Raw genomic sequence first — 26237 nt, forward strand, 5'->3', positions numbered from 1 at the left:
CTGGGGCAATATGAAATGTTATTGAGCCTTGATATTAACTAAAAGTTTAACTTTTATCATGTAGCTTACCCACCTACTCTTTAGATGCACTTGGAAAGCCCATTTAGTAATTGCCTGTAGTGTTATACTTTAGTAAGGTATGATTGAATAAGGCTGAAGTCCCTGGTTTTTAATTTCTCCAGAGATTTTGTGTTTTCTTGTTCATGGAATATGGACCCTTTCAAAATAGATGAGAATATGCCTCTTTTAGAGTAGGTAAGAATGCCTCGATGGTTTGGGAGGCAGGATGATGTCGCTACTTAATTCTTCTAATTTGTAAAATGGAGCTAATGATACTATCTACTTTATTGTGAAGGTTAAATTAAATGTTGCATGTAAAATCAATTATGTGCTGTTAAATATTTGTTAAATGACTGGACAAATGAGGTTGTTTTGTGGTCCATTGAAAGTCTTCGGTATGCTTTTGGTCAGTTTCCAATGATTAGCCCCTGCCTCACGTGGCCTTTTTTTAAAAACCATTAGCAGGTCTTCGAAGAACAGCCTTGTAGGTGTACTGCTTATAGGCTATATATAGTTGCTATATACAATAGCTATACTATACTATATACTATAGCTGCTTATAGTATAGGTATACTGCTTATATTGACCTTCCTATTAGCAAGGTGTGGCTTCTGTTGGTAATGATTTTGACTAATTTGAAACTTGATATTAACCCAGATGTTTTTTCACCTGAACTTGAGAATCAGAATTGGAATGGTATTAGTCATAGCTAATGGTTAGATCAACTCCTTAAAATGAATTAAGATTTAATACTCCTATATTTTTGCCATGGGAGCCATTGTGCATTTGAACTTCATATTTTGTTTCCTTTTTATTAATATGCAATGAATAAATTTAGTGGCATACTCATATATAAATAATTAAGCATTGAGCATCTCTTGTGCTGAGCATGGGATAGTATATATACTTTCTCAAGACTTGACTTTATTCCAAGACTGGTTTAGCTTCTGTGCCTTTATGCCCTAATATACAAATGCACATTGTGGTTATATGTGTGTTTCTTGGAGGGCTTGTAAGTTATTGTCAAGCAAGCAATTGGAAAATAGGAAGGTCTGATAATGTTTAGAAGACTAATGATTTCTAATAGTGATTATGCTAGCAGAAATCTTGTCAAAATAATTTTAAATATCGTTTATATGATTTTATCCTAACTTTCCCCAACTATAAGTTGAACTTTCGTATGGATGAGACATGGCATTGGCTGCAACTCTTTATATTAAAGGTAAGACTAGAGGTGAATTTTTTTTTTTTTTAAAGATTGGCACCTGAGCTAACATCTGCTGCCAATCTTTTTTCCTTTTTCTTCTCCCCAAACCCCCCCAGTACGTAGTTGTATATGCTCGTTGTAAGTCCTTCTGGTTGTGCTTTGTGGGACGCTGCCTCAGCATGGCTTGATGAGTGGTACTAGGTCCATGCCCAGGATCCAAACTGGTGAAACCGTAGGCTGCCGAAGCAGGAGCACGCGAACTTAACCACTTGGCCACAGGGCTGGCCCTAGAGATGAATTTTTGCATCCCTTCTCCCCCAACCTTTTGGAGTTAATTAACATTTTGCTTTTGTGGTACTTGGATGCATCTGATTCATTTGTAACCTTAAATCAAGTTTTTTGTGGTATCTTGGTCTTCAGCATGAATGTTGTTCTCTTGTTGTGGCAGAAGTGCAGTTAAAAATACCTTCTATTTAATGAAACACTAGCTAAACCAGGTTTTACTATATTGTAAAATCGATTATTATATATTAACTGAATTAGTATACATTGAGGCTTTTCGAATGTTCTTAATATGACTATTTCTCTTGAGTTCAGATAGATTTTCTGTAACAGAAGAAGAGTGCTTAGTTAGGAGTGAGGGCTTTGGAATCAGGGATCTGAGTGCTCTCTCCACAGGTCTCTGTGACTGTCGGAAGAGCGTGTGCTGCGCTGTTGCTTCCTTGTCTGTAAAATGGGGACAACAGTTCCTGCTTCACAGCATTGTTGTGAGGCTTAAATAAGACAATACGTGAAAAGTTCTTTACTCAGTGCCTGGTTCATAAGCATTCAGTAAATGGAGTTATAAATTTTAAAGGAGGTTAGATGCATGTATTTGTATTTTTAAAAAATAATAGAAATCTTACTCTATTTCTTTTCAGGTCAGTTGAACATATCGATGGTCAGAGTGTCCTAACAGACTCGCTGTGGAGGCGGTATAGTGAATTTGAGCTGTTGAGAAACTACCTTTTAGTTTACTATCCACATGTTGTTGTGCCCCCTCTACCAGAGAAAAGGGTAAGAAGTGAAATGGCAGTATAGTTTAGAAGTATTTAGCATCGAGAGTATTCTTCATGATTGTTTTGTTTACCTAGGCAGAATTTGTTTGGCATAAGCTGTCTGCTGACAACATGGACCCGGATTTTGTGGAAAGACGACGAATTGGTTTAGAAAACTTCCTTTTGAGAGTTGCTTCACATCCCATCCTTTGTAGAGACAAAATCTTCTATTTGTTTTTAACACAGGTATTTTTCTTTTGTTTGGTCTTTTTCAAAAATCCATTTGACTTAGGATTTTTTAAATTTTAAATTGTGGAATGCTTATTCTTAAGAATCCTTTTGGAGCAACTTTGTTAATTAGTATGTATTTCATTGGTTTTTTTGGTTTGTTTTGAATTTCAAAATTATTGAAAATCATTCTTTTGGCTAAAATTTTCTACTTAAAGATACTAAAGATGGGACTTTTGCTATCACTTAAATGCTGTTAAAGTTAGTCATTAGTTTTTTGAAGCACAGATCTATAAACTCCTGAGTCCATCTTTGGGTAATCTTTTGGAATCTGGATTGGATGTTAATTGTGAAGTGAAAAGAATTCTTTTTTTAACCTCTCTGTCCCATCTCCCCTGAAAGAAGAACAGAACGATAGGTATTTAATTTATTTAATTTAGAATATTCTTTATGGGTTGTTTTATTTTGCAATGATTTCTTTTTTTTTTTTTTTTCTGGCAGCAGTGCTCTTTTATTCAGAGAATAGCATGGAGTAGCATGGGGACAGGACCCATGGGCAGTAAAGAGCTATTTTGCAATGATTTCTAAAATTAACTTTAAATTTTTAGGAAGGTAACTGGAAGGAGACTGTGAATGAAACTGGGTTTCAGCTAAAGGTAAGAATATTTGTATGGAGTAATTTGCCTTGTTCCTTAACAATTCCCAGCAGATGCCATGCATTTAGTGGGTACTTGATATTTATTGAATGAGTGAATGTTGGAAGTAAGCTTTGCGTCAAATATCATTGGTAAGATTTTCAAAGAAACACTGCAATTTACTTTTGGTTGGTGTAATTTTAGTTACTAGTGAGACTATAGTGGGTATACTTACGAATTTAATTCTGTTGGGAGAGAACATTTTGAAGCAGTAGTTTAGGTACAAGCTGTAGATTTTTCTACAGTATGCTCATATTATACTTTGCATCCTTTTTGTCTTCCCTCTGTGCTCACCACTGCCACTCACAGTGGTGCCCCTCATAGTTGCTCCCTCGTCATCAGAGAAGAAAGACACTTTGGAAGAATCAAACCTGAGTTTCCCATTTTAGTTGCCTAAACGTTGAGCCATCAGTCATGCTGCTTCTGTCTACTGGGGCATGGTGGCCAATTTTGAATGATCACAGGAGTCGTTTTCAGTTAGCATCTGTTAATGATACAGGCTTATTTAGTTTTTGTACAGCTTTTCAATTTAGTCATTAGAATTAGTGTTCAGGAATGAAATTGTTTTCTAAAAATTGAAGAGCACAGTGGTGATGCAGGTGGGCACTCTGATTCCACTCTACTCTCCCTATTGTCCCCAAAAGTAATATAACACTGGTTGTTGCAGATTTTTGAAAGTTTTCATCTCTTGTGTAAACTGAATAGGTAAGTAGAGAAATATAATAGAAATTGTTAAAATGATTCACATGATAATGCCATACAAAAATTCAGTAGGTCTAGGCAACAAGAACAAAATGTGTTTACAGTAATTTTAAAAACATCTCCTGGGGATTTATGCATTGATATATAGGTATTTGAAATTTAGAAGAAAAAAACTAGGAAGAGAAAAAATTTTTCTGCACAGAAAATATAATCAGGTATCTAATTCTATCATAAACTGATTCTAATTTGTAAATATTTTGTTGGCAGATTACATGAAAAAATTAGAATTATCTTGGCCACAATTCATTAATTTATGGCACTCGAGAGAATACTGGAATTTTAGTTTAGAGATGGATTTGAAATAACTCTGGACTTTAAAAAGTTATTTATATTTTGATAGAGTCTTTTTGAGTAGTCTGAGATATGTTAGGAACTAATAATAAGAAAAAGAGCAAACTAAATTATAATTGTTTTGTTGATATCTATTTATATAATACAAAATTTTTAAAATTTTAGTCATTTATTTAGTCATTACTTTAGTAACTGGTTCTCAGTTGTTCGTCCTTGAACCCAGTTTTTGGCCATAACTTTGGTGACCATGAGAAAACTCTTGGATTTCTCCATCCATATAGACTATGCTGTTTACAGAGTGCTTTGAATCTTGTGTGTAGGTGCTGTTTAAGAGTTAAGATATAATGTTTTGTATTTGGGTAGGCTTATGCTGAAACCTTGGTTTCACTTTTATAAAGTCTTTGAAAGGTAATAATATACATTATTAATAATCTGAAAAGTCAGGGGCCGGCCCCATGGCCGAGTGGTTAAGTTCGCACACTCTGCTTCAGCAGCGCATGGTTTCACCAGTTTGAATTCTGGGTGCCGACGTGGCACCGCTCATCAAGCCATGCTGAGGCGGCATCCCACATACCACAACTAGAAGGACCCACAACTATGTACCGAGGGGCTTTGGGGAGAAAAAGAAGAAATAAAATCTTTAAAAAAATAAAAAATAATAATTTGAAAAGTCAGAATTTTAATGAAATGGACCAGAAATAAACGTATGGAGAAAATTTGGAAACCTATGTGTCTTGAGGTGTTCCTTATTTTATTGTGGCTGTTTCTTGTTTTAAGTCCTTCCTTCCATCAAGGAAATGGGACCTTTTGGACCACCTCACACACATGTGCTTGCATGCATACATACAAACATGTATGTGAGATTGTCCACATGCCTACGTGTTATATATATATATATATATATATGTATAGTCACATTTCACTTATCCAGAGGTCGTGTATTTGGCAGTCACAACTAACCTGATCACAGCTGAAAGCTGGGATTTAAGGAAAACTGACTTCTGAGATGTTCCAATGGACGGAACCAGGCTTACTGCTATACTTATAGAAATACTTTGGTCCTTTCAGATAAGACTTACTTAATTTTATTATAGTTATTCAAAGCAACTTGGTTATTTTCTAGACTACAACATATTAGAAGAAATTTAAAAGTGAATAGTACTGGAGACAGGCACGCTATGACAGTAGTGATAATTGACAGCAGAGCCTGCTAGAAAAGAAGGATAACAATGATAGGAGAGGCAGATGCCGCAGTATGGGGGCATGTGGCCCGGGGCCAAATCCCCACACACCTGTGTAGCCCCTAGGGCTTCACTGCATCACAGAAGGGTTCAGTATTAGTTGTTTATAGTGGTTACCTTGGGGCCTCAAGAAAAGTTTGAATTATGCTTGCTATGTACTCATAATTCAGTGTTTCTTTCTTTCTTTATTTTTTAGCATGCAGCTAGTTCTTTAAAAATTTTTTTAATTCAGTGTTTCTTAAAATGCAGTTAATGGGCTTTGTGCATCTAAATTTGTTGGGATTGTTTGTTTAAAATCCTGAATCCTAGAGTTCATCCTAGACATACTGATTCCCACTAGCCTAAAACTTAACAACATTGCAGTAAGGTGAAAGATAAGGATACTTTTAGGAAGATAATTTTAGTAAGATTGTCAAAAATGGTAAGAAAAAAAGTTTTTTAGAACTTAAAGCAGTATCTTATCTGATATCATTAACGTTATAATTATATGTTTACTGTGTACTAAACACTGTACTGTAATCTACTGTAGTTTCTTTCTTTTTTTCCTGAGTATTGCCTCAGTACCTTTGAGGTTAGTTCAGTATTACTCCCATTTTTTAGATGAGGAACTCTAGGAAGTGACTTACCCAAGGTCACATAGTTTCAAGTGATGGAGGCTGAATCCAAGTCTAGGCCTGACTCAAAGCCCTTCTTAATTAGCATCTCATATTACTTCTCTATTCACTTCTTAGTTATGTAATTGATGTTTATAAATATAGTTGGTGAAGTGTTGGAAACTATATTTCAGTGAAAATGAGATCATTTCAAATCAGACCAAGTATTTGTATTTTATAGGAAAATTTGACCTTGGCTATGAGATTGTCATCCTCAAACTGAAATGTCAGCTTACTTTAATTTTCCTTTTTTCAGACATGTTTAATTTAATCTATAGTTTAGGCCTACTAGATTAATATTTTCTTAAATCTTTTTAGAGTAATTATTATGTCCAGCAAGATAATTATAAAAATTTAGTTTCTTTTTATCCATGCTCTATTTACCATAAACGTGAGCAACAGATCTTTTCATCACTGCTGTAGATTAGCGTTCATATAATACTCATATTACATTTATATAATACTCATATTACTCAATTCAGTGAAAGCCGAGCAAAGAGTTTTATCTCTAGAGTAATGAACATAAAAACTAGATACTTTAGTTTAAAGTAATATCATTTGAACTCAGTTAACTCAGTAAGTTACTTACATGAAAGTAAGTGCCATCCATATGCCCAAACCTTAAATGAATTTAGGCTGACTCAGAAGAATCTGGAACTCTGTCTGTTGCTTGAAACAAGGACTACCAGAGACAAGATCTGGGCCCACAGGATCTCTGCTAATCTGTGTATCGCACAGGAACTCCAAGAGAGCCACCGTGGAGATTCCAAATGCTGGGGCCCTGCAGAGCGTCATGTGCTCTTCTAGGTGCTGTGGATACAGTAGTGAATGGGCTGGAACCATTCATAAGCTCTGTGTTCTTAGGGAGCTTATATGTTAGATGGAGACATTAATTTAACCTTTAAATAAGATACTTTAAACTACTTAGAAATGATAGAAAGGAAATAAATCATCATTGTGAAAGCGTGTGACAGCCGGGATTTTTTTCCAGGGGTTATTTTGAGATAAGTGACCATAAAATTTATTGTCCAGATGGGGACACTTTTGAGAGTAAAAAGGGGCACTATTAATAATTAGATTGGGACAACAGGCGTAATACCAGGTCTGTCCTGGGCAAACTGGGTCACATGGTTGAAGAGATAATGTTTGAGCTAAGACCGGAATAATAAGAAATCTGCAGTGGAGTCAACCTAGGGGCCAAGGAAGAAGAATGTTAGAGAGAGGCCAAGCTGGGTAGTGGTTTACTCCTCAAGGTTTGGGGGACAATAAGAATCAGAAAATGAAATAAAGGAAAGACAAGGTCCAAGACAAGGAAAGCAAAGTGTGTAATAGGAATTGGAAAGGGAGAGGGAGGTGGAGGTTAAAGGAGACTGTGGGAAAGGTAGTAAGTTGGGGCTATAGAATAGTCAGGTTATTCTTTTCATTCAACCAATATTTACTACATGTTTATCTTGTGCCATGCTTTGTGAGGCATTGGGGATGCAGCAATGAACAAAGCAGATGAAAATATTGCCGTAGCAGCCTCTGTGCAACTCCAGGGGCACCATCCACATTGTGGTTTTTTTATGGCTCTTAGATTCTAGTGGGCTGCTGGGAAACAGGTAAACAGCTAGGATGATTTCAGATAGTGCTGCGTTAAAGGAAATAGAGTGGTATGACACAATGATGTAAGGGCTTCTTTAGATATTTAATGGGAAATCTGATGCGATGGTTGGTTACTTGTCAGATTTGGAAGAGTCCAGGTAGTTTTTTAGAGATCTAGCTTTGGGCAGAAGTCTCTAATTTGGTACAATTTAGGCAATTTCTCTTTTTATGGAATCTTGTGAAATGATGAATAGATTGAGCTGGATGTTGTGAATGACCTGACCTAACAGAATATTTGGTAAGCAAAGGTTAAGATGGTGACAATTTACATTTTTATGACTTCTAAATTGGTAAATAGGTGATATTAAAAGTAAAAAACAAGTTGATGGTATTAAGAAGTATGAGATTCAAGAAAAGGTACAAATGAAAATTTTCTTCTTTACTCGTTTTTATGTAATTTCATCCTCATTTAAAGAATCACATTTTCATGTGACTATTAAGTCATTAACACTTTAGTGTTTAGTGATTTTAATTAACTTAAAGAACATTAGGAAGTAATATATGCCTTAAATTCATTGGTGCTTTTATTTGTAAGGACTTCACATGTATTAGCTTTTTTGCCCTGGAGATGTAAGAAAGGTCAAGAATTGGTGAAACACTGATTTGAGAAATAAGAGAATCCCCTGAGATCAGTGACAAACTAAGCCTCTTTACCTCTTGACAGCTCTTAGAATTTCTTTTGATCTGAAGTGCTAGGAGGCTGAGTTGATGGAGGACCATATTTGTTGCATTTGTTTTTATTTTCTTAGCCAGGTAATCTGGGGATCCCTCCTGTTTTTGTTTTGTTTGTTTGTTTTATTATTTTGGAGTATTTATAATTACAGATTGGAAGATGGAATAATGTAAAATTTTCGAACTGATTGGAATTTTCAAAACCAACCAGATAGTGAAATTGATTCCTGATTGAGCTTCCTTTGATGAATCCTGGTTTCTGTGCCCTGGTCAGAAAAGTAATTTAGTGAGGTTTTTTCTTTTAAATGAGAACTTAGGATAGGATTTAGATACGTTAAGTATAAATTTATGCAAGGAAATTATTTATTGTTGATCCCTCTGTCCTTCCTTTGAGAGCAGTTATCTAGAAATAAGATAGTTAAGGTTTGCTGTAACATTTTCTGCCAGCTAGTAAGTAATTTGATGTCATCTAGCTTGTTTTACTTTAATACAGGTATTTCCATATTTCTTTTTTTCTAAAATACTGATCATGAAAATGAGAAAAACCGATATACATTTGGTTTGGATTCCACCTGAGAACTACCCTCATTAATGCACAGGTGTCACAGCTGTAGTTTTATTTAGTTTGGTTATACAGAGCATTGCTTTTCTTGATTTAAAGAAAAAGTAAACTATTTTTTTTCACACGACCTATTCTGAGTTATAATAATCAGAGCTACGTGCCTGTTAGTGTGTTGGTGTTTACACTTGTGTTACTTTGGTATCATTGAATGCCGTGTATTCAGTTTAATTTATAACATTATTTTTGTAGTGTTTTCAAAAATAACTACTAAGCTGGTTTTTTAGGTATGTTTAATGTATTTGACACAAATGCTATGAAGAAAACTGTACTTGAGCATCTTAATTCTAAAGGGAAAGTAAAACTGTTTGGATTTATACCCTGAAATGTAATTGTATTAAGTGAATAAATTATTTTTTCCAGGCAGACTCCAGGTTAAAAGCGCTTAATGCAACATTCAGAGTGAAAAACCCAGACAAGTAAGGTTTTGTTTTAATAACAGTTACAATGTTGTTTTGAATGATGCCTATCAATCTATTTAATTTTTCATTTCTGAATGTATGCACTTTATTTGCTAAATACTTTAAATAGTACTTCACATTCAGTGAAATCCTTTTATAGTCTAAAACTGATTTTGAAATTTGGTAACTTAATTGGATTTAAGGTTGTGAGTAACTGAAGTTTTAGAAAATTAAGCCACTGCCTTTTCCTAGGAGGGTTTATTAAATGTTGTTGAAGATATCAGAAAAATGAGAAAAGTAATTTCATACAAAATAGTTTTTCTTTTATGAATTTGCTTGTCAAATATCTGCAGAGCTCAAGAGGAGAAGGTTATATATTATATATAGATTTTGATAATAAACTTTCTACTTTGTATACCAAGAAAACTTGATAGATAAATGCATACCAGTATAATTCATGGAGATGTATTTATATGACAGTTACTTGACTTCATTAATGTTAGTTTGGTGTTTGTGAGAGCATTTCTGTGTTATGGGAAGCCAGTGTATTCAGAAATATCTTTCCATAGGATGGGACTTGGGTATTAAGATTTTGGCTTGTTCGTTATCTGAATTTGGTGGATAATTGTCCAGACTCTTCACTGTGTGGACCTTTACCTGGTGTTTGGTTCAGCCGAGTTTTTCAGTTAGAAGTGTGCTTAGGCAGAGAAGACTTTCCCATTTTTGGTGACCAAGTTTATGATGAATTTCTCTAGTTAGGCCTTCCGCATTAATTTCTACACAGTGCAAATTCTTAGCAGACAAAGGCCAAGTTTGCATAGTCTAATAGCCTATTATGCCTGACTTTATAAACAATAACACATTACCATAATGCCTCTGGTTTTTAATGTAAATTTTGAATATAAAATAGAAATATTTTAAAGTTTTGGGACTTAGGAAATTGTGATGATAACCATTGAGATGTGGGGTTTTTTTAATAGACTTTATTTCTTAAGGGTAGTTTTAGGTTCACAGCAAAATTGAGTAGAAAGTACAGAGCTCCCATATGCCCCCTGGCCCTACATATGCACAGCCTCCTCCACTATCATTATGCCGCACCAGAGTGGTACATTTGTTACAATTGATGGACCTACATTGACACATCATTGTCATCCCAAGTTTGTAGTTTACTTTAGGGTTCACTCTTGGTGTTGTATATTATATGAGTTTGACAAATGTATAATGACATGTATGCATGATTATAATAATATACAAAGTATTATCACTGCCTTAAAAATCCTCTTTGTTCTGCCTATTTATCCCTCCCTCCCTACAGCCCTGGCAACCACTGATCTTTTCACTGCCTCCATAGTTTTGCCTTTTCCAGAATGTCCTATCGTATAGTATGTGACCTTTTCAGATTGGCTTCTTTCACTTTGTAATATGCATTTAAGGTTTCACTAAGGTTTTATAACTGTTATAATGACATCTATGGTATAAAAGAGATGTTCTCTAGATTAAGAACTAAAATTATGTCACCCTCCAGAAAATGCTTTGGAAAACCTAATAAGCAAAGTTTATGACATTAGTAGATACACGTTCATTAGAGGAACATGTAGATGAGACTATTTTTAAATTAATATTTTAATATTAACATTTTATTAGTTGAATGTTTTTCAATTTAATGAAAAATACTTTCCCAGTTGAATATTTGTCTTCCCTTTTCTGACCTAATCTCATTTTCTAGATTGCTAAATTTTACTTAATATCCATATTACATATAGAATTTTAAATGTGATATGACAACAACATAACCAAGGCAGTGTTTTGCCCCTAGTCCTTGTTAAAGTGTATAATTAATGTGTAATTACTAATAGGATTTGTTTGCCTTAAGTTCTAGGTAAGAGAATTGTCTACATCAGTCATTATTAGAACAGATTCTTAATATACAGAATCTCTGTTCTAGGTCTAACTGTCCCAATAGATTAATTATTTTATACCATTACTAAAATAGTTGATATCAGTAAAATAGTTTTATTCTCTCCTTTCTTAAGATCTAGAAAACCAGAAAGATTGTTTCAGAGGGATTACCAAATTAATACTTGCTTCATACATGTTTAGCTTTCTTCAAACTAGATTGTTAAGAGCAGTGAGGAGGAAGACCTTGAGTCTTCCACTTTTATGTGGCAATATTTAAACAATATATGGGCACTATTTAGGAGGTAGACCCAGGGATTAGTAGAATGTATGGGGTGAAAGAGAGGGGAAGGAAGTACAGATGGCTCCCAGGTTTCATTCTTTAAAGTGCTAGGGAATACAGAGGAGAGAGATTTTGGGGAATAGGGAAAGATAAATTGCTTACTTTGGACATGTAAGTAATTACAGATGTCTCCAAGTCACTTGGCTTCATCTATAGATCTGCTATTTAAGAGAAAGATTTGGACTGGAGGTGGAAATTTGGAATTCAGCAGCATGCAGATCGTAATTGTGAAGACTTGTGAATGACAAGTCACATGGAGTGTGTAGATTCAAGGATTGGTTGTAAAATGGATAAGGACCTAGGACTGCACCCTAAAGAAGCCAGCACTTTATCCAAAGTGTAATTTTAGGATTACCAGCATCTGAATCCCATGGGCAAGCTTGTAGTAAATTCAGATTCCTGAGTCCCACTAGGACCTCTGTGTACGGTTGTTGTGGTTATTTACAGCCGTCTGTTACTGAGACACCTTCAGTAGTGTTTTAACAAACACTTCAGGAGTTCTTTGCACACTAAAGTTGGAGGCGTAAGAGATGAGTGAAGAAAGAGAGCACTGTAAAAAAACTTTAGGAGTGACCAGAGAGTGAAAGGAAAATCATGGGAAATAGCACTGATGTCAAGGGAACAAAGTTTTTAGGAGGGTTAAGTTCCAGTTTTGCTGGAAAGATCAAGTAAGGTGAGGACTAACGTACATTAGTGGATTTTAGCAACATGAAAATAGTAGGTGACTTTGTCAGGAATATTTCTCCACTATTGTGCTGGAGGCAGAACTGGATTGTAGTGAACTGAGCAGTGCATGGGAAGGGAAGATAAAGGTGTTGCTAAAGAGAGAGTGCCCTGTAAAAGTGGCTGTGAAAGGGGTGGTATTGAGAAGGTGTTAACAGTTGGTTCTGTTGTTAAGGGAATATGTAAGTGTATTGTAATCTGGGAGAGACCCTAAATAAATTGATATGCTAGTGAGGAGCTTGTAGAGAGAGGAAGTTAGAAAATAGCAATATGGGGTGTAGCTGGGATAGAATCTAGTGTTGGATGGGAAGAAGGGTGTAGGTATGGGAAAGTTTCTAAGTTTACTGGCAGGAGGTGGAGGGAGTTCCTATCTGATGGCTTCTGTTTAATCTATGAAGCTTAGTTGGAGAGTAGTGGGTGGTGGTATCAGAAGTCTCTGGTCTTTATGGAGAAGAGCAGTTATTAGATTAGGGAAGCAAAGATCACTGAGTAGCATTACAGTTGAAGTTAGAGACCAGGAGTTTATGGTTGCAGCGTAAGATTGTATTAGCACCATAAATTTTTTCCTGTTGTTTGTTTTCAAGTAATTTCTCATACCACCAAATTTTATCTCTCTCACTCCCACAGTGTAGATTATGAAGTATGACATCTTTTCTTGGCTCTAAAAATATCAAAAGAAAGTTTGATTGTTTTATTTTAGAATTTTTAAAATTTGTATTGGTGTGTAAATGTTCAAGGCCAGCATGTCGTTAAAGAGAATCAGTTTTATTATTCTCAGGAACTAATGATTTGTTTTTCAGTTTTTGACTTGTTTTCATGAGAAAAATGATGTTTTGTTTTATGTTTCAGGAGATTTACTGAACTAAAACACTACAGTGACGAACTACAGTCCGTCATCTCACACCTTCTTCGAGTTAGAGCTGTAAGTAGTCACCGAGAGCTTTTTGACACACATTTATAAGGACGTGCTTCTCATTTAATCATCATGTTTTTAAGTAATGGATACTATTTATGATGAATAACTGATTTTTACATTCAAATTTAGTGTGTTCATCATCCAAACTGCTTTTTAAAAAAATGGGAAATGTTTTCTGACATAAAAAACAAAGTGTTTTAGCCTGTTGTCTTCTCGGCAGTTTGTATATTGTTGTTTTGACATCTTGTCAAAAGACCTACTATTTCAGTGTTGGAATATAATTAAGTAAGTGTGGAATTTTAGATCTACATATGATAATATCCTATTCTTTCAAGGTTTTTTTTAGGGTCTATGAAATAGTTTACATATGTTAGGCCATCCTGTGTCCATGCTCCTAAATTCTACTAAAGAAACTTATGTGAGGTAACGGTCTGCCATGGAAAAAGGAACTAGAAATCAAGGAATAATCATTGTATTTAGCCATATAGTTTGGCTATAGCAGACATGGAGAAAAATGCTTTTGGGTAAATTAATGTACCTGTAAAATGTTGTATCATCCTCTCTGACCCTTTGGGGTAACCTAGAGGAAACCTTAGAACTTTCCTTAAAGGCTTTGAAAGACAGTGGGTTACGGGGTTCAGGATCATATCTTGTGCTGATTGGAATCCTCTTGCAATGACATTTATTATCTGGGATTTGTTTTAATGGAAGAGTCTACTGGTAAGGAGTAGAGACTGGGGACAGCTTTCGATGAAACTAGATTGGCCATATAGTAATTATTGAAGGTGAACATTGGGAACTGGAAGTATATCCTACTGTTCTCTACATTTTGTATGTTTGACGATGTCCATAATAAGTATAAAAAAATAGAACAAGGGGAAAAAATCCAGTAATGTATATGTGACGATATGAAAGATCCTCGTATTGGCCCAGTCTTCTTTTTAACCATTCAGAGTACCATTGGACTCCTTAAATAAATTCTAAGGTACTTTCTAGGAAAAGAAAAAGTACCTGTGAGAAGTATTAGGCTACAGTCACAAACTGGGTATTGGAAAGGACTGTGGATTAATGAGATAAAATTTCTAGGCCTTTACTGGCCTTGAAATTACCCAAATAAATTAGGCAACAGTTCTTGTGGAAAGTGGAGGTGGGAGACAGAGATGCTGCAGAAAATGAAGAATAATTCATACTGCTTTGTTTTCTGTGCCAGAAAAGTGGGAAAATCTACTTAAATTAGAGATCTGGCTGAGTATGAAAATTGTGTTCTCCTAAAAGGCCTTCAAACACAGGGAAGAGGGGGACACTGTGGAAAGCGTTGTTTGGCAGGAGGGTTAACAGATCTGGGAGTCTCGGGTAGGCAGAGGCTCGCAGTCTTTCATGCCCAGAAGAAACTAAGGGACAAAGCAGAGAAACCAGCCAGAATCAGATTTATCAGAAACCTCAGATGAGTGGTAAATTGAACAAATTGTAACAGTTAAACTCTCAGAAAATCTGTTAAACATAGGGAGTAAATTTAAGTGAGATTTAAGGGAGGGGGAAATGATTGTCGTTGTTGAGAGACTGTGCTACAGCTCATTTAGCCTGAAAGAGGCTATGGATGACTGCTTTCATAAAACATATGAGATATAAAATAAGATGCACTTTTCTGTCATTGCTGTTGTCTTTATAGCAACACTGTCTGACGTTGTATTCTGTACTTATTTGTGTTAACTATCTCCCGTACCTAGTATACGTGAGCTCCACGAGGGCAGGAGCTTTGTTTTCTCACTGTGAAATCCCTAGAATAATGCTCAACTCATAGTAGGCACTCGCTACATATATGCATTGAATGAATGAATAAATGAATGTATATGCTGACAGGGTTATGTTTTAAAAGATTTGAGAAAGCACTAAGATAAATTGCTTCTTTAACTTAATTATAACCAACCAGGGTGAACTGGTTAGTAATGTATATGTGACAAGAAACTTTGAAGAAAACGACCTTGTCAACAAAGAGTTTATGATGCACAGGTAAGAGAATGCTGGGTGTAGATATTTATCCTGAACTTTATGAAAACAGGTTTCAGAACTTTATTGACATGAAAGATAGCTTGAGCTCTTCAAGGGAAAGGCAGCATTAATCTGTGAGTCTGTACAAGTGAGAGAAATGCCAATGAAAAATACGGAATGCTTTCTGATGAGTGAAAATTCTGATTGTTCTAAAATTGGGAGAAAGGCTCTTTAGTCATGGACAGTAACAGAAAAGTAAAAATGGCAGGTTAAAGCCCTACCCTGACAGAAGCCTGCACACAACGCAGAAGGCACCACAGGGAGACCATTCAGAGCATCGAGAGAAGGCGGCTTAGACGCACGATGATGAATTGTTAACAGTGAAGGGAAAGTAGAATTGTTTGATTGTCTTTTCTGTCAAGGAGAATTCTTTCAAAAGTAGAAAAGGCAAAAAATACCTTACAGATTAAAGAGTTAAATATTTAGGACACCAAAACAGATCAACCAGAAAGGGTGGATGGCCTTAGACTAGAGGAGCTGGGTTTGAAACTTGTCTCTGCCATTTCTCAGGTCATTCAGGCAAATCCAGTAACCTTTCAGTTTGTTTGCTTTGCTGGGAAATGAGAATATCGGCCTGGCACATTGTTAGGTACTGAATAAATATTTGTTATATGAATGAGTGCCTTATTCGTAGAATTGTGAGACTTGAGATAATTTGTGTTTCATACACTAAAACAAAAGAAAAATAATACTGATATCTAACTTTTATTTACCACTGTATTTCAGCCACGGTGCTCAAGCATATTATATATTTTTCTTCGTTAATTCCCACAGTAGCCCTTTGAAGGCATGTGCTGTTACCATTTAATAGATTTGGAAACAAAGGCAAATGAAGTTGAGTAATTTGTCAAAGATCACACTGTAGATATGTGGAGCTAGAATTTAAACCTTTGTCTATCTGACTCCAGAGCTCATACTCTTAACTACCTTCAAGGATGCTTTGACAAAGGACGTGAATTCAAGTAGATTGAGGGAGAAGAGAGTTCATTTTCGTTAAGCCCCCTTGCTTATTCCCAGGAACCTTACAAATGTCATCTTATTTAATGCTCACAAAGTAATATGATGAAGGTCATTTCCACATTTCCAAGAGAAACACATAATACTAAGGCTTGGAGTGGTTTAATAAATTCTCCAAAGTCAAAACCTAAAGTAAGAAGGAGCTGGAATTTGAACTCACATTTGTCTGACTCCAAATCCCTTACTTTTTCCACCCTTATGCTGCCTCGCTAGGAGAAATCAAATTTAAAAGGGAGGGGGGAATGTTTAACTTTGCTAGTACTCTAAAAATGCAAATTATAGTTATTGAGATACTGTATATTTAATTTGTAGTCATTTCTGAAGATGGTAATATCTAATGTTTGTGAACTGTTTGGGGATGGTGACAGTGTAAAGTATCGCATACAGCTCCTTTGGGAACCCTTTTGGCAGTTCACTATCAAGAGTCTTAAATCTCATAATCTTTGACTCCATAGGAGATAATTCAAAAGAAAAGTCAAGTCCAGATTTTCAAAATAAGGTCATCTCATAGAATGTCATAAAACTTTGTCCTTTTTAACATTTAAACACCTACTACTTCAGTGAGGATAGAGAAGGCATTCTCATCAGTTCCAAATCATGCACAACTGGGGGGGGGGTCATTGAATGAGTCTGTCAGATTTCTTCTCTTGTCATAGAATTTGCTCAGTGTCAGTCCTCCACTGCCAAATGTCAGATGATCAGTTTTCAAAAAGAAAGACTTGTCAACAGAAATGAAATTGAATAGCAGTCTAGACTAAGTCATTAGGTACAGCCCCTTTTTCCTGGCACCAATTTTTTTGTTTTTAAGATTCTATTTTTCCTTTTTCTCCCCAAAGCCCCCCAGTACATAGTTGTGTGTTGTAGTTGTGGGTCCTTCTAGTTGTGCTATGTGGGACGCCGCCTCAGCATGGCCTGATGAGCGGTGTCATGTCCGCACCCAGGATCCGAACCAGTGAAACCCTGGGCTGCCGAAGCAGAGAACGCAAACTTAACCACTTGGCCATGGGGCTGGCCCCTGGCACGAATATTTTTGATTACCAACGATCATTGAATTAATCTGGTTTCAGGTTTTCATAATCCATGTTTTATTTCTCTGCCACTTTTGTCTTTCCTTTTCTCTAGAAATGATCATTTTTGGTTTATAGAGGTTTTTTTGCTTCATCTTCTTTCTCACTGCCTGACGATCTAGACAGAAGTCATTTCATGTTTTGGTTTGCTAGAAGAATTTGTTTCCATGAATAGTTCATACCAGAAACTTCTTTGGTCCAGTAACAAGTGCTGAGTGTCTCTTTGTGGCCTAGTTCATGAGTAGAGTAGTTCCTCATGTGATTGTTCCTCTTTTAGAAAACTCCTCTTTTTGTCATGCTCTATGGACCAGAATATTTTCCAGAGCTCTAATTACTATGGTAGAAACTCCTTTTATATTAGCTGCCAGGAGTGATAGACTTTAAAGAAATAAACTTTTAAATACCTGGAATTCACACACTTTTTCTTTGGACATTTATTTTGAATCTGCATTTTGCAGTTATGTTGCTTCTAGTTTTTGTTCTTACGTGGTTATTTAATAAGCTCTCTCCTTCTCTTTCATCGTTGATATCTTAAGTGGATGATAAAATGCTCAGCTTTCAAGAGGAGGTTTTATCTTTAAAAGTATGAGGATCTAGAAAAGTTAGTGGTCTAGAATGGCATTTTCCATTTTATACTCCTTGGAATGCCAGTCCTGTAAGATGTTCCCTGCTGCAAACCATCTCTCTCTTCAACAGTCATGATTCACACGTGGTGTTAAACATCTAAAAAGTCCTGCAGGAAAGAAACCTGTTAAACTTTATCTCAGGGTTTCCCAAACTTACTTGACGGTGAAACCACTTTAAAAAAAACAAGCAACTTTTGACATGCTATAGGACTCTCAAAAAATAATTGGGAAATAATATCCTAGAGAAATTAGCATAGAAGTTTGGGAACAACCTTAGAAAGCTTCTTGCAGAATAAAGACTGAACTTTGTCCTGAAAGTGGAGTCTAGTGTAGCAACTGGCAAACTTTTTCTGAAAGCCAGATGGTAAATATTTTCAGCTTTTTGGGCCATATGGTCCCTGTTGAATCTATTTAGCCCTGCTATGAAAGCAGCCGTAGACAGTGCTAACGTGAATGAGCATGTCTGTGTTCAATAAGACTTCACAGAAACAATCTGCAGACCTGCAGTGTGCTGCTCCTTAGTCCAGTGGGTATGTGTTCCTCCAGAGCGGGCCAAGGAGAGGTGGAAAAGATTTTATGATCCTCTCACACCTGCTCCAGGTATTTATAATGGTGGTTTGTTCACTTGCAGCTGAAGTATTGAAAGGGTTAAGATTTGTTGTATGGGGAGCTGGCCCCGAGGCCGAGTGGTTAAGTTTACCCGCTCTGCTTGGCAGGCCCTGGGTTTCCCGTCAGTTCAGATCCTGGGCGTGGACATGGCACCACTCATCAGGCCGTGCTGAGGCGGCGTCCCACATAGCACAACCAGAGGCGCTCACAGCTGGAATATACAACTATGTACTGGGGGGCTTTAGGGAGAAGAAGACAAAAAAAATTTGTTCTATGGTTAATGCCTAATTCCTCAAATTCCTCATGTTTGAGTAAGGGATTAGGTAATTTATCCTCAGGATTTACATTTAGAAACTGTATACCAGGAGTTTTTTTCAAGGGTTTTATGTGGGTTTAGCTTTTGGTCTTCCAGTTCATGTCTGTAACACTTTAGGGGAAGGTAAAGCAAATTACCGCGTGTGGTGTTTTGTTTTGTCTTTCGTAAAGTTTGTGTGAATGACTGGGCAGTACGTATTTCATCCGAGGGATCTAAATTCTAATTCTGTTGTTATTAAACTGTCTAATGTGTTTGTTGGTTAGAAGGAGTTATATTAATAAAGTAGCATAGAAGTCTGTTGCATGTGTTCAGCGTTTGTCTAAAACTATCAATAGAATTGACAATTTATATTTTTAGTGGAATTTACACTTTGGGGACTCTATAAGGAAACAACCTGAAATTTGGAAAAAGCCTTACTCTCAGAGATACTTATTACAACATTATTTATAATACTGAAGAAATTAGGGATAACTAAATATTCAACAAGAAATGCTTATATATTTTATATACTACTAGCTTGAATGTTATACAGCTGTTTAAAGGGGTACCTGTTAAAAGTAATAACCTGCTGGATAAAAATATTACCATTCTTGATATAGGAAGTTTAAAAGCAATAATTAAAACTTGTATATATAGAAAGAAGTATGAAAGCGATTCGATAAATATGATGAAAACACTAGTTTGGGGGTTTTTTCCCTGTGATGAAACTGGAAGATTTAAGTTTTTTCTTTTCCATGTTTTCCAAGTTTATTGTACTAAGCGTTTATTTATTTATAATTTAATTTTTTTGTGAGGAAGATTGGCCATGAGCTATCATTTGTTACCAGTCTTCCTCTTTTTGCTTGAGGAACATTGGCCCTGAGCTAACATCCATGCCAATCTTCTTCCACTTCGTATATGGTATGCTGCCACAGCATGGCTTGATGAGTGGTGTTTAGGTCCGCACCCAGCATCCGAACCCATGAACCCCAGGCCGTCAAAACGGAGCATGCGAACTGAACCATTACACCACTGGGCCAGCCCCAAGTATGCATTTTTTATGAGGATGAAATATTTTTTTTAAAGTAGTCTGTATATAACTTTGACCTAATAGCAATTTCTTTTAAATATTTCTTCCAGAGAGTAGCAGATCGACTCTATGGTGTATATAAAGTACACGGGAATTATGGGCGAGTTTTCAGGTAAGCATTATACAAACTTTAAAAATAAAGATTAGCTTTAATTCACTTTTTACCTGAGAACTATAATTCTTGAAAATAGAAGATTATGTTTTTAAATGATGTCCTGTAGTAGTGGTTTTTAAAGTTTTCATTTTAAAGCCTTTCTTTAAATAAAAAATAGTGAGGAAGTCCAATATATTGAGCAAATAAAAGTGAAACTGCTCTGAAGCAAGGAGCAGTGCCTTTTACCTTCTTGGCAGAATGCCCAAGAAGATTCCGTTGGAAATCACTGTCTCATTAATTAGTGATTTTTCTTTTTTCTTTCTTTGTGTCGCTTTATAATTTCTGAAGGCTTTTTTGCAAGATGGATTTTTCAGTCTTAGGATAATTTTAGTGTAAATTAGAATATTTGCTTGTATATATAACTTGTACATTTTGGTGGTTTTTGAACCTTTCTTTTTCTTTTTTCCCCCCAAGTAATTTTATTGGGATTATAATGGTTTATAACATTGTTTAATTTCGGGTGTGTATTACTGTTTATCACTTCCTGAATTCACTTCATCATGCTCACCCCCAGTCCTCTAATTTTTATCCATCACCATACTTATGTGCCCCTTTATCCCTTTTGCCCACCAGCCAGCCGCCTTCACCTCTGGTAACCACTAATCTGTTCTCTTTATCCATGTATTTGTTATCCTCCACATATGAGTGAAATCACGCAGTGTTTATCTTTCTCCTTCTGGCTTATTTTGCTTAACATCATACCCTCAAGATCCATCCACGTTGTTGCAAATGGGACAATTTTGTCCTTTTTTATGGCTGAGTCATATTCCATTGGATATATATGCCACATCTTCTTTATCCATTCATCTGTAGAAGGGCACTTGAGTTACTTCCACATCTTGGCTATTGTGAATAATGCTGCAGTGAACATAGGGGCGCATAAATCTCTTTCGATCATTGATTTCAAATTCTTTGGATAAATACCCAGAAGTAGGTGGCATAGAGGTTAAGTTCACACGTTCCACTTCAGCAGCCCAGGATTCACTGGTTCAGATCCTGGGTGTGGAAATGGCACTGCTTGGCAAGCCATGCTGTGGTAGGTGTCCCACACATAAAGGAGAGGAAGATGGGCACAAATGTTAGCTCAGGGCCAGTCTCCCTTAGCAAAAAAGAGGAGGATTGGCAGCGGATGTTAGCTCAGGGCTAATCTTCGTCAAAAAAAACACAAAACACCTAGTAGTAAGTAATCTTAAAATGCACCTCACAGAGCTAGAAAAAGAAGAACAAACAATCCCAAAGTTAGCAGAAGGAGGGAAATAGTAAAAATTAGAGGAGAAATAAATGAAATAGACTAAAAAGACAGTAGGAAGGATTAATAGGAGATAAACAAAATTGACAAACCCTTAGCCAGACTACCAAGAAAAAAAGAAAATTCAAATAAATAAAATTAGAAATAGAAGAGGAGAAATTACAACAGATACTCCAGAAATGCAAAATATTATAAGAGAATACTATGAAAAACTATATGCCCACAAATTCAATAACCTAGAAGAAATGGATGAATTCCTAGACTCATACAACCTCCAAAAACAGAATAAATAAGAAAAAGAGAAGCTGAATAGACCATTCACAAGTACAGAGATTGAAACAGTAATTGAAAACCTCTCCAAAAACAAAAGTCCAGGACCAGATGGCTTCTCTGGAGAATTCTACCAAACATTCAGAGAAGATTTAGTACCTATCCTTCTCAAACTATTCTGAAAAATTGAAGAAGATGGAATGCTGCCTAACACATTCTATGAGGCCAACATCACCCTGATACCAAAACCAGACAAGGCAACACAAAGAAGGAAAACTACAAGCCAGTATCACTGATGAACGTAGATGCAAAAATCCTCAACGAAATGTTGTCAAACCAAATACAGCAATACATTAAAAGGATCATACACCACGATGAAGTGGGATTTATTCCAGGGACACAGGGGTGGCTTAACATCCGCAAATCAGTCACCATGATACACCTCATGAATCACATGATCATCTCAATAGATGCAGGGGAAACATTTGACAAGATGATCCAATTCTCAATAAAATGGGTAAAGAAGGAAGTCACCCCAACATAATAAAGGCCACATATGACAAACGAACAGACAACATCTTACTTAATAGTGAAAAACTGAACGCCATCCCTCTGAAAACAGGAACAAGACATGGGTGCCCACTCTTGCCACTCCTATTCAACCTAGTTTTGAACGTTTCTTTTATGAATTTTTGTGTGTGTTCATTATTTTGCTTGTGACATTTTAGAAGTTAGTATCTATATCTTTTTATAAGAAAAATGTCCTTGCTAATGTTCCCTTGTAAGTCCTTTTGATTGAATTAATTTAAAAATATGACTCATTTTACATTTTTGAATAGGTTATACATTCATGTGGCACAAAATTCACCAAAAACTAAAGCTTATACAGTGAAAACTCTCTTTACCCCTGTGTGCCAACCACCTAGTCTTCTCCTCTGAGGCAACTAATGTCAGCTTCTTGTGTATACTTATAGTAAAATGTAACACTATAAATGTAATATATTAACATACAAACAAATGCATTTTCCTCTTTTTTTTTCCTTACCATGAAAAGGGAGAATGTTGTATGCATTGCTGTGTTCACTTGTTTTACCTTGCTTTTTTCGCTTAAGAACTGCTCTCCAAGATGTATTGTTACCAGTCCTGGATTGGGCTTTATTGAGCAAGGGTGTCATAATTTATTTAACCAGTTTCTTGGTAATTGTTTCCAGTCTTCTGCTATTGCATTCAATGCTGCAATAACTATTCTTGTGTGTGTCAGTTCACACGCACGTATGAGTATAGGTGGATAAAATTCTACAAGTGTTGTTACTGGGTCTAAGGATAATTGCATTTGTAGTGTTGGTAGATATTGCCAATTTGTCCTGTATAGAAAATATTAAACTCCCACCAGCAAGGTATTAGCATCTGTTTCCTCATACCCTCACCCTAAGAATGTGTTAGCAAACTTTTGTCTTTACCAGACTGATGGTGGAAAATGGTTTCTCACTGTAGTTATAATTTGCATTTCTCTAATTATGAGTGAACTCAGACTTTTCTTCCTGTGATTAACAGCCAGTTTTTTGCTATTTCATAAGTTGTCTGTATATATATTTCACCTTTTTTTCTCTTTGGCTGGAAGTCTGATTTCTTAATTGATTTGCAGGAATTCTTTATCTTTTAGGAAAATGAGGAATTTGTGAAATGAATTGCATTTTTTTTTTCATTCGTCGTGTGTTTTTTGATTTTTTTTTTTTAAGATTTTATTTTTCCTTTTTCTCCCAAAGCCCCCAGTACATAGTTGTGTATTTTTAGTTGTGGGTCCTTCTAGCTGTGGCATGTGGGATGCCGCCTCAGCATGGCTTGATGAGTGATGCCATGTCCACGCCCAGGATCCAAATCGGTGAAACCCTGGGCTGCCAAAGCAGAGCACATGAACTCAACCACTGGCCACGGGGCCAGCCCCTGACTTTTCTTATGTTGGCTTTTAATAGGCAGAAATATATTCTGTTTATTAAATTCAGTTACATATAAATGATTAGCTTTTCTCCTTTCTAAAATAATAGCCTCTGATTTTTGTGTATATCTTAATAAGGTCTTCCCCACTATGGAGTGTAAAAAAAATTTCTCATTGGGACTGGCCCCGTGGCCGAGTGGTTAAGTTTGCGTGCTCCGCCGCCGGTGGCCCAGTGTTTTGTTGGTTCGAATCCTGGGCGCAGACATGGCACTGCTCATCAAGCCACACTGAGGCAGCGTCCCACATGCCACAACTAGAAGAACCCACAACGAAGAATACACAACTATGTACCGGGGGGCTTTGGGGAGAAAAAGGAAAAAATAAAATCTTTAAAAAAAAAAAAAAAATTAAATGCAGGTTGAGACAATGTCAGGATTATATGACAATTTTTAATGAAGAGAAGCATATTGATATTGTAAACATAAACCTTCATTACTAGGAGAGGAATATATGGCTAAATAGAAAAGGAGTAGTATAAATGGGAAGAAAGGCAAATAGTGATCAATTTTCTGAAGTCTATGGCATGATGTTTGACATATCTACAATTTTTTAAAAATTTATGCATGAGTTAGTCCTGATTTTTAGAATATAACCCAAAGTGGAATTCCAGTTAAGCTTGGGAATATGTCACTTGAAAATTAACATAAATCAGACACTCCCAAAGGTAGCACATTTATTGTAATTAATAAATGGACTTGTATTAATTTGAGATGCAATAGATACAAGGTCACATGGTTGAATAAAATTTTAAAGAAAATTCTTTGCATTAATGTCTCATGATAAAGGTACAGAGTTGTCTTTTTGCCAACTCAATAAATTAATAGAGGGCCAGCTCTGTCGCCTAGTGGTTAAGTTCGTGCGCTCCGCTGTGGCGGCACAGGGTTTGGATCCTGGGCGCGGACATGGCACCGCTCGTCGGGCCACATTGGGGTGGCGTCCCACATCCCACAACCAAAAGGACCTGCAAGTAAGATAGACAACTATGTATCGGGGGGGGGGGGGGTTGGGAAATAAAGCAGAAAAAAAAATTTAATTAATTAATGGAAAACCATTTTACATCTAAAATATTTCATGACAATTGAGCCAGGGAGACCAGAGTGGCTGAGGTAATTTAAACAGGTGATCAGCAGCCTGAACCATAGCAGTTGCCAGGAGGGACTATGAAGGAGGTATAAATGGTAGGACTCACCAGTGGATTCTTCCACGCATTCAGCACACGTTTGCTGAGTTCCTGCTACCATGGTAGGTGCTAAGGAAACCAAGATTTAATTCACGGCCAGCTGAGTGATTAAGATTGTGATAGAGAATGTAGGAGAAATAGCAAGTTTGAGGGATGAGTTAAAAGGGTTCTGTTTTGGATAGATTGCATTTGAATGAAAGATTTCTGTCAAGCAATGGGAAATTTGGATCAGCAATTTAAGAGGCTGGTGAGATTATGAGTGGTGTATAAAAGATGTATCCTAATGGAGGGATTTTTGAAAATGTAGGGTTAAGTGATAATGTTAGAGGGTTATAGTAAGTACGCGAGAGATTCAAGGGCCCAACCTTGGGGAATACCTGTGTTCAGGGATCAGGCAAAGAAAAAACCAGTGAAGGAGACATTGGAAAATTGATGAGGATCCAGCTTTGTGCATTGTCAAGCAAGTAAAGGGAGCATTTCAAGAAGAAGTTGGAGTATACTGTACAGGAATTGAGTTCAATGAAAAGCGGGGAAGTGGGTAGGTAAATCTTTGGTGTTGATTTGGAGAGCAGTTTGGTTTGAGTGGTATGTGATATTGCAGTGATCCTAGGAATGAGAGGAAAGGATTAAGGAAGGAAAGAAAGCAGGTTACTGATAGTCTTTTAAGAAAGTCCCTGAAGTTCTTCTTGAAGGGGAATAAGGCCTGTTTGTTATTGTTTTTTGCAAGAGGAGCAGGGCTAGGAGGGTGAGTGGGAAAGAAGATAGAGGAAGGTAGAGAGCCGTCTTAAAGCCAAGGAGCAGTACGTTGTAGGAGGCAACGTTAACTGGCCTCTGTTCCAGGAAGCAGGTGTCTCTCCTGAGAACAAGTAGGGTACTCGTGGTTAGGGAACTTGAGGGGAGTGCTGTAGGGCACTCTGTCTCAAACTAGTACAGAAGAGGATTCCTCAGCTTGTCCTTCGGCATACCTTTCTTCACCTCCCCTCACCAGCCCCGTGAAGGATGGATGGGCTGGAAGCAGCTGTGGCAGAATCTCTTTGAAGGCTCGAGTTCTATCAATTCATGCAAAATTTGCATTTTATTCTGTAGAACATCCGTAGTTGGTTAAGTATATAAAGCTTTTTCTCCTCAAATGTAAAAGTAAAATTCATTCTTCGTAAAAATTGTGCCATGTTTATCATAGGGCTTCAAGTATCCATGATAAAGTGTCCCAGTTTGAGAAGCGCTAGTGAGGATATCAGTTAAGAATG

The 26237-nt window shown here is 36.5% G+C and overlaps 1 protein-coding gene across 2 annotated transcripts in view; it reads left to right on the forward strand.

Annotated features, from left to right (window-relative positions):
- SNX4 (sorting nexin 4) overlaps positions 1–26237 on the forward strand; it is a 59209-nt gene that overhangs the window by 14451 nt on the left and 18521 nt on the right. For both annotated transcript variants that reach the window (XM_070583636.1, XM_070583637.1), the window contains exons 3-8: positions 2188–2323; positions 2401–2550; positions 3141–3188; positions 9473–9528; positions 13322–13394; positions 20192–20253. In XM_070583636.1, coding sequence (XP_070439737.1) covers positions 2188–2323; positions 2401–2550; positions 3141–3188; positions 9473–9528; positions 13322–13394; positions 20192–20253 — 525 coding nt within the window. The remainder of the gene's footprint in view (positions 1–2187; positions 2324–2400; positions 2551–3140; positions 3189–9472; positions 9529–13321; positions 13395–20191; positions 20254–26237) is intronic.

The sequence above is a fragment of the Equus przewalskii genome, chromosome 18, assembly GCF_037783145.1.
Source record: "Equus przewalskii isolate Varuska chromosome 18, EquPr2, whole genome shotgun sequence".
In the NCBI taxonomy this organism is placed as follows: Eukaryota; Metazoa; Chordata; class Mammalia; order Perissodactyla; family Equidae; genus Equus; species Equus przewalskii.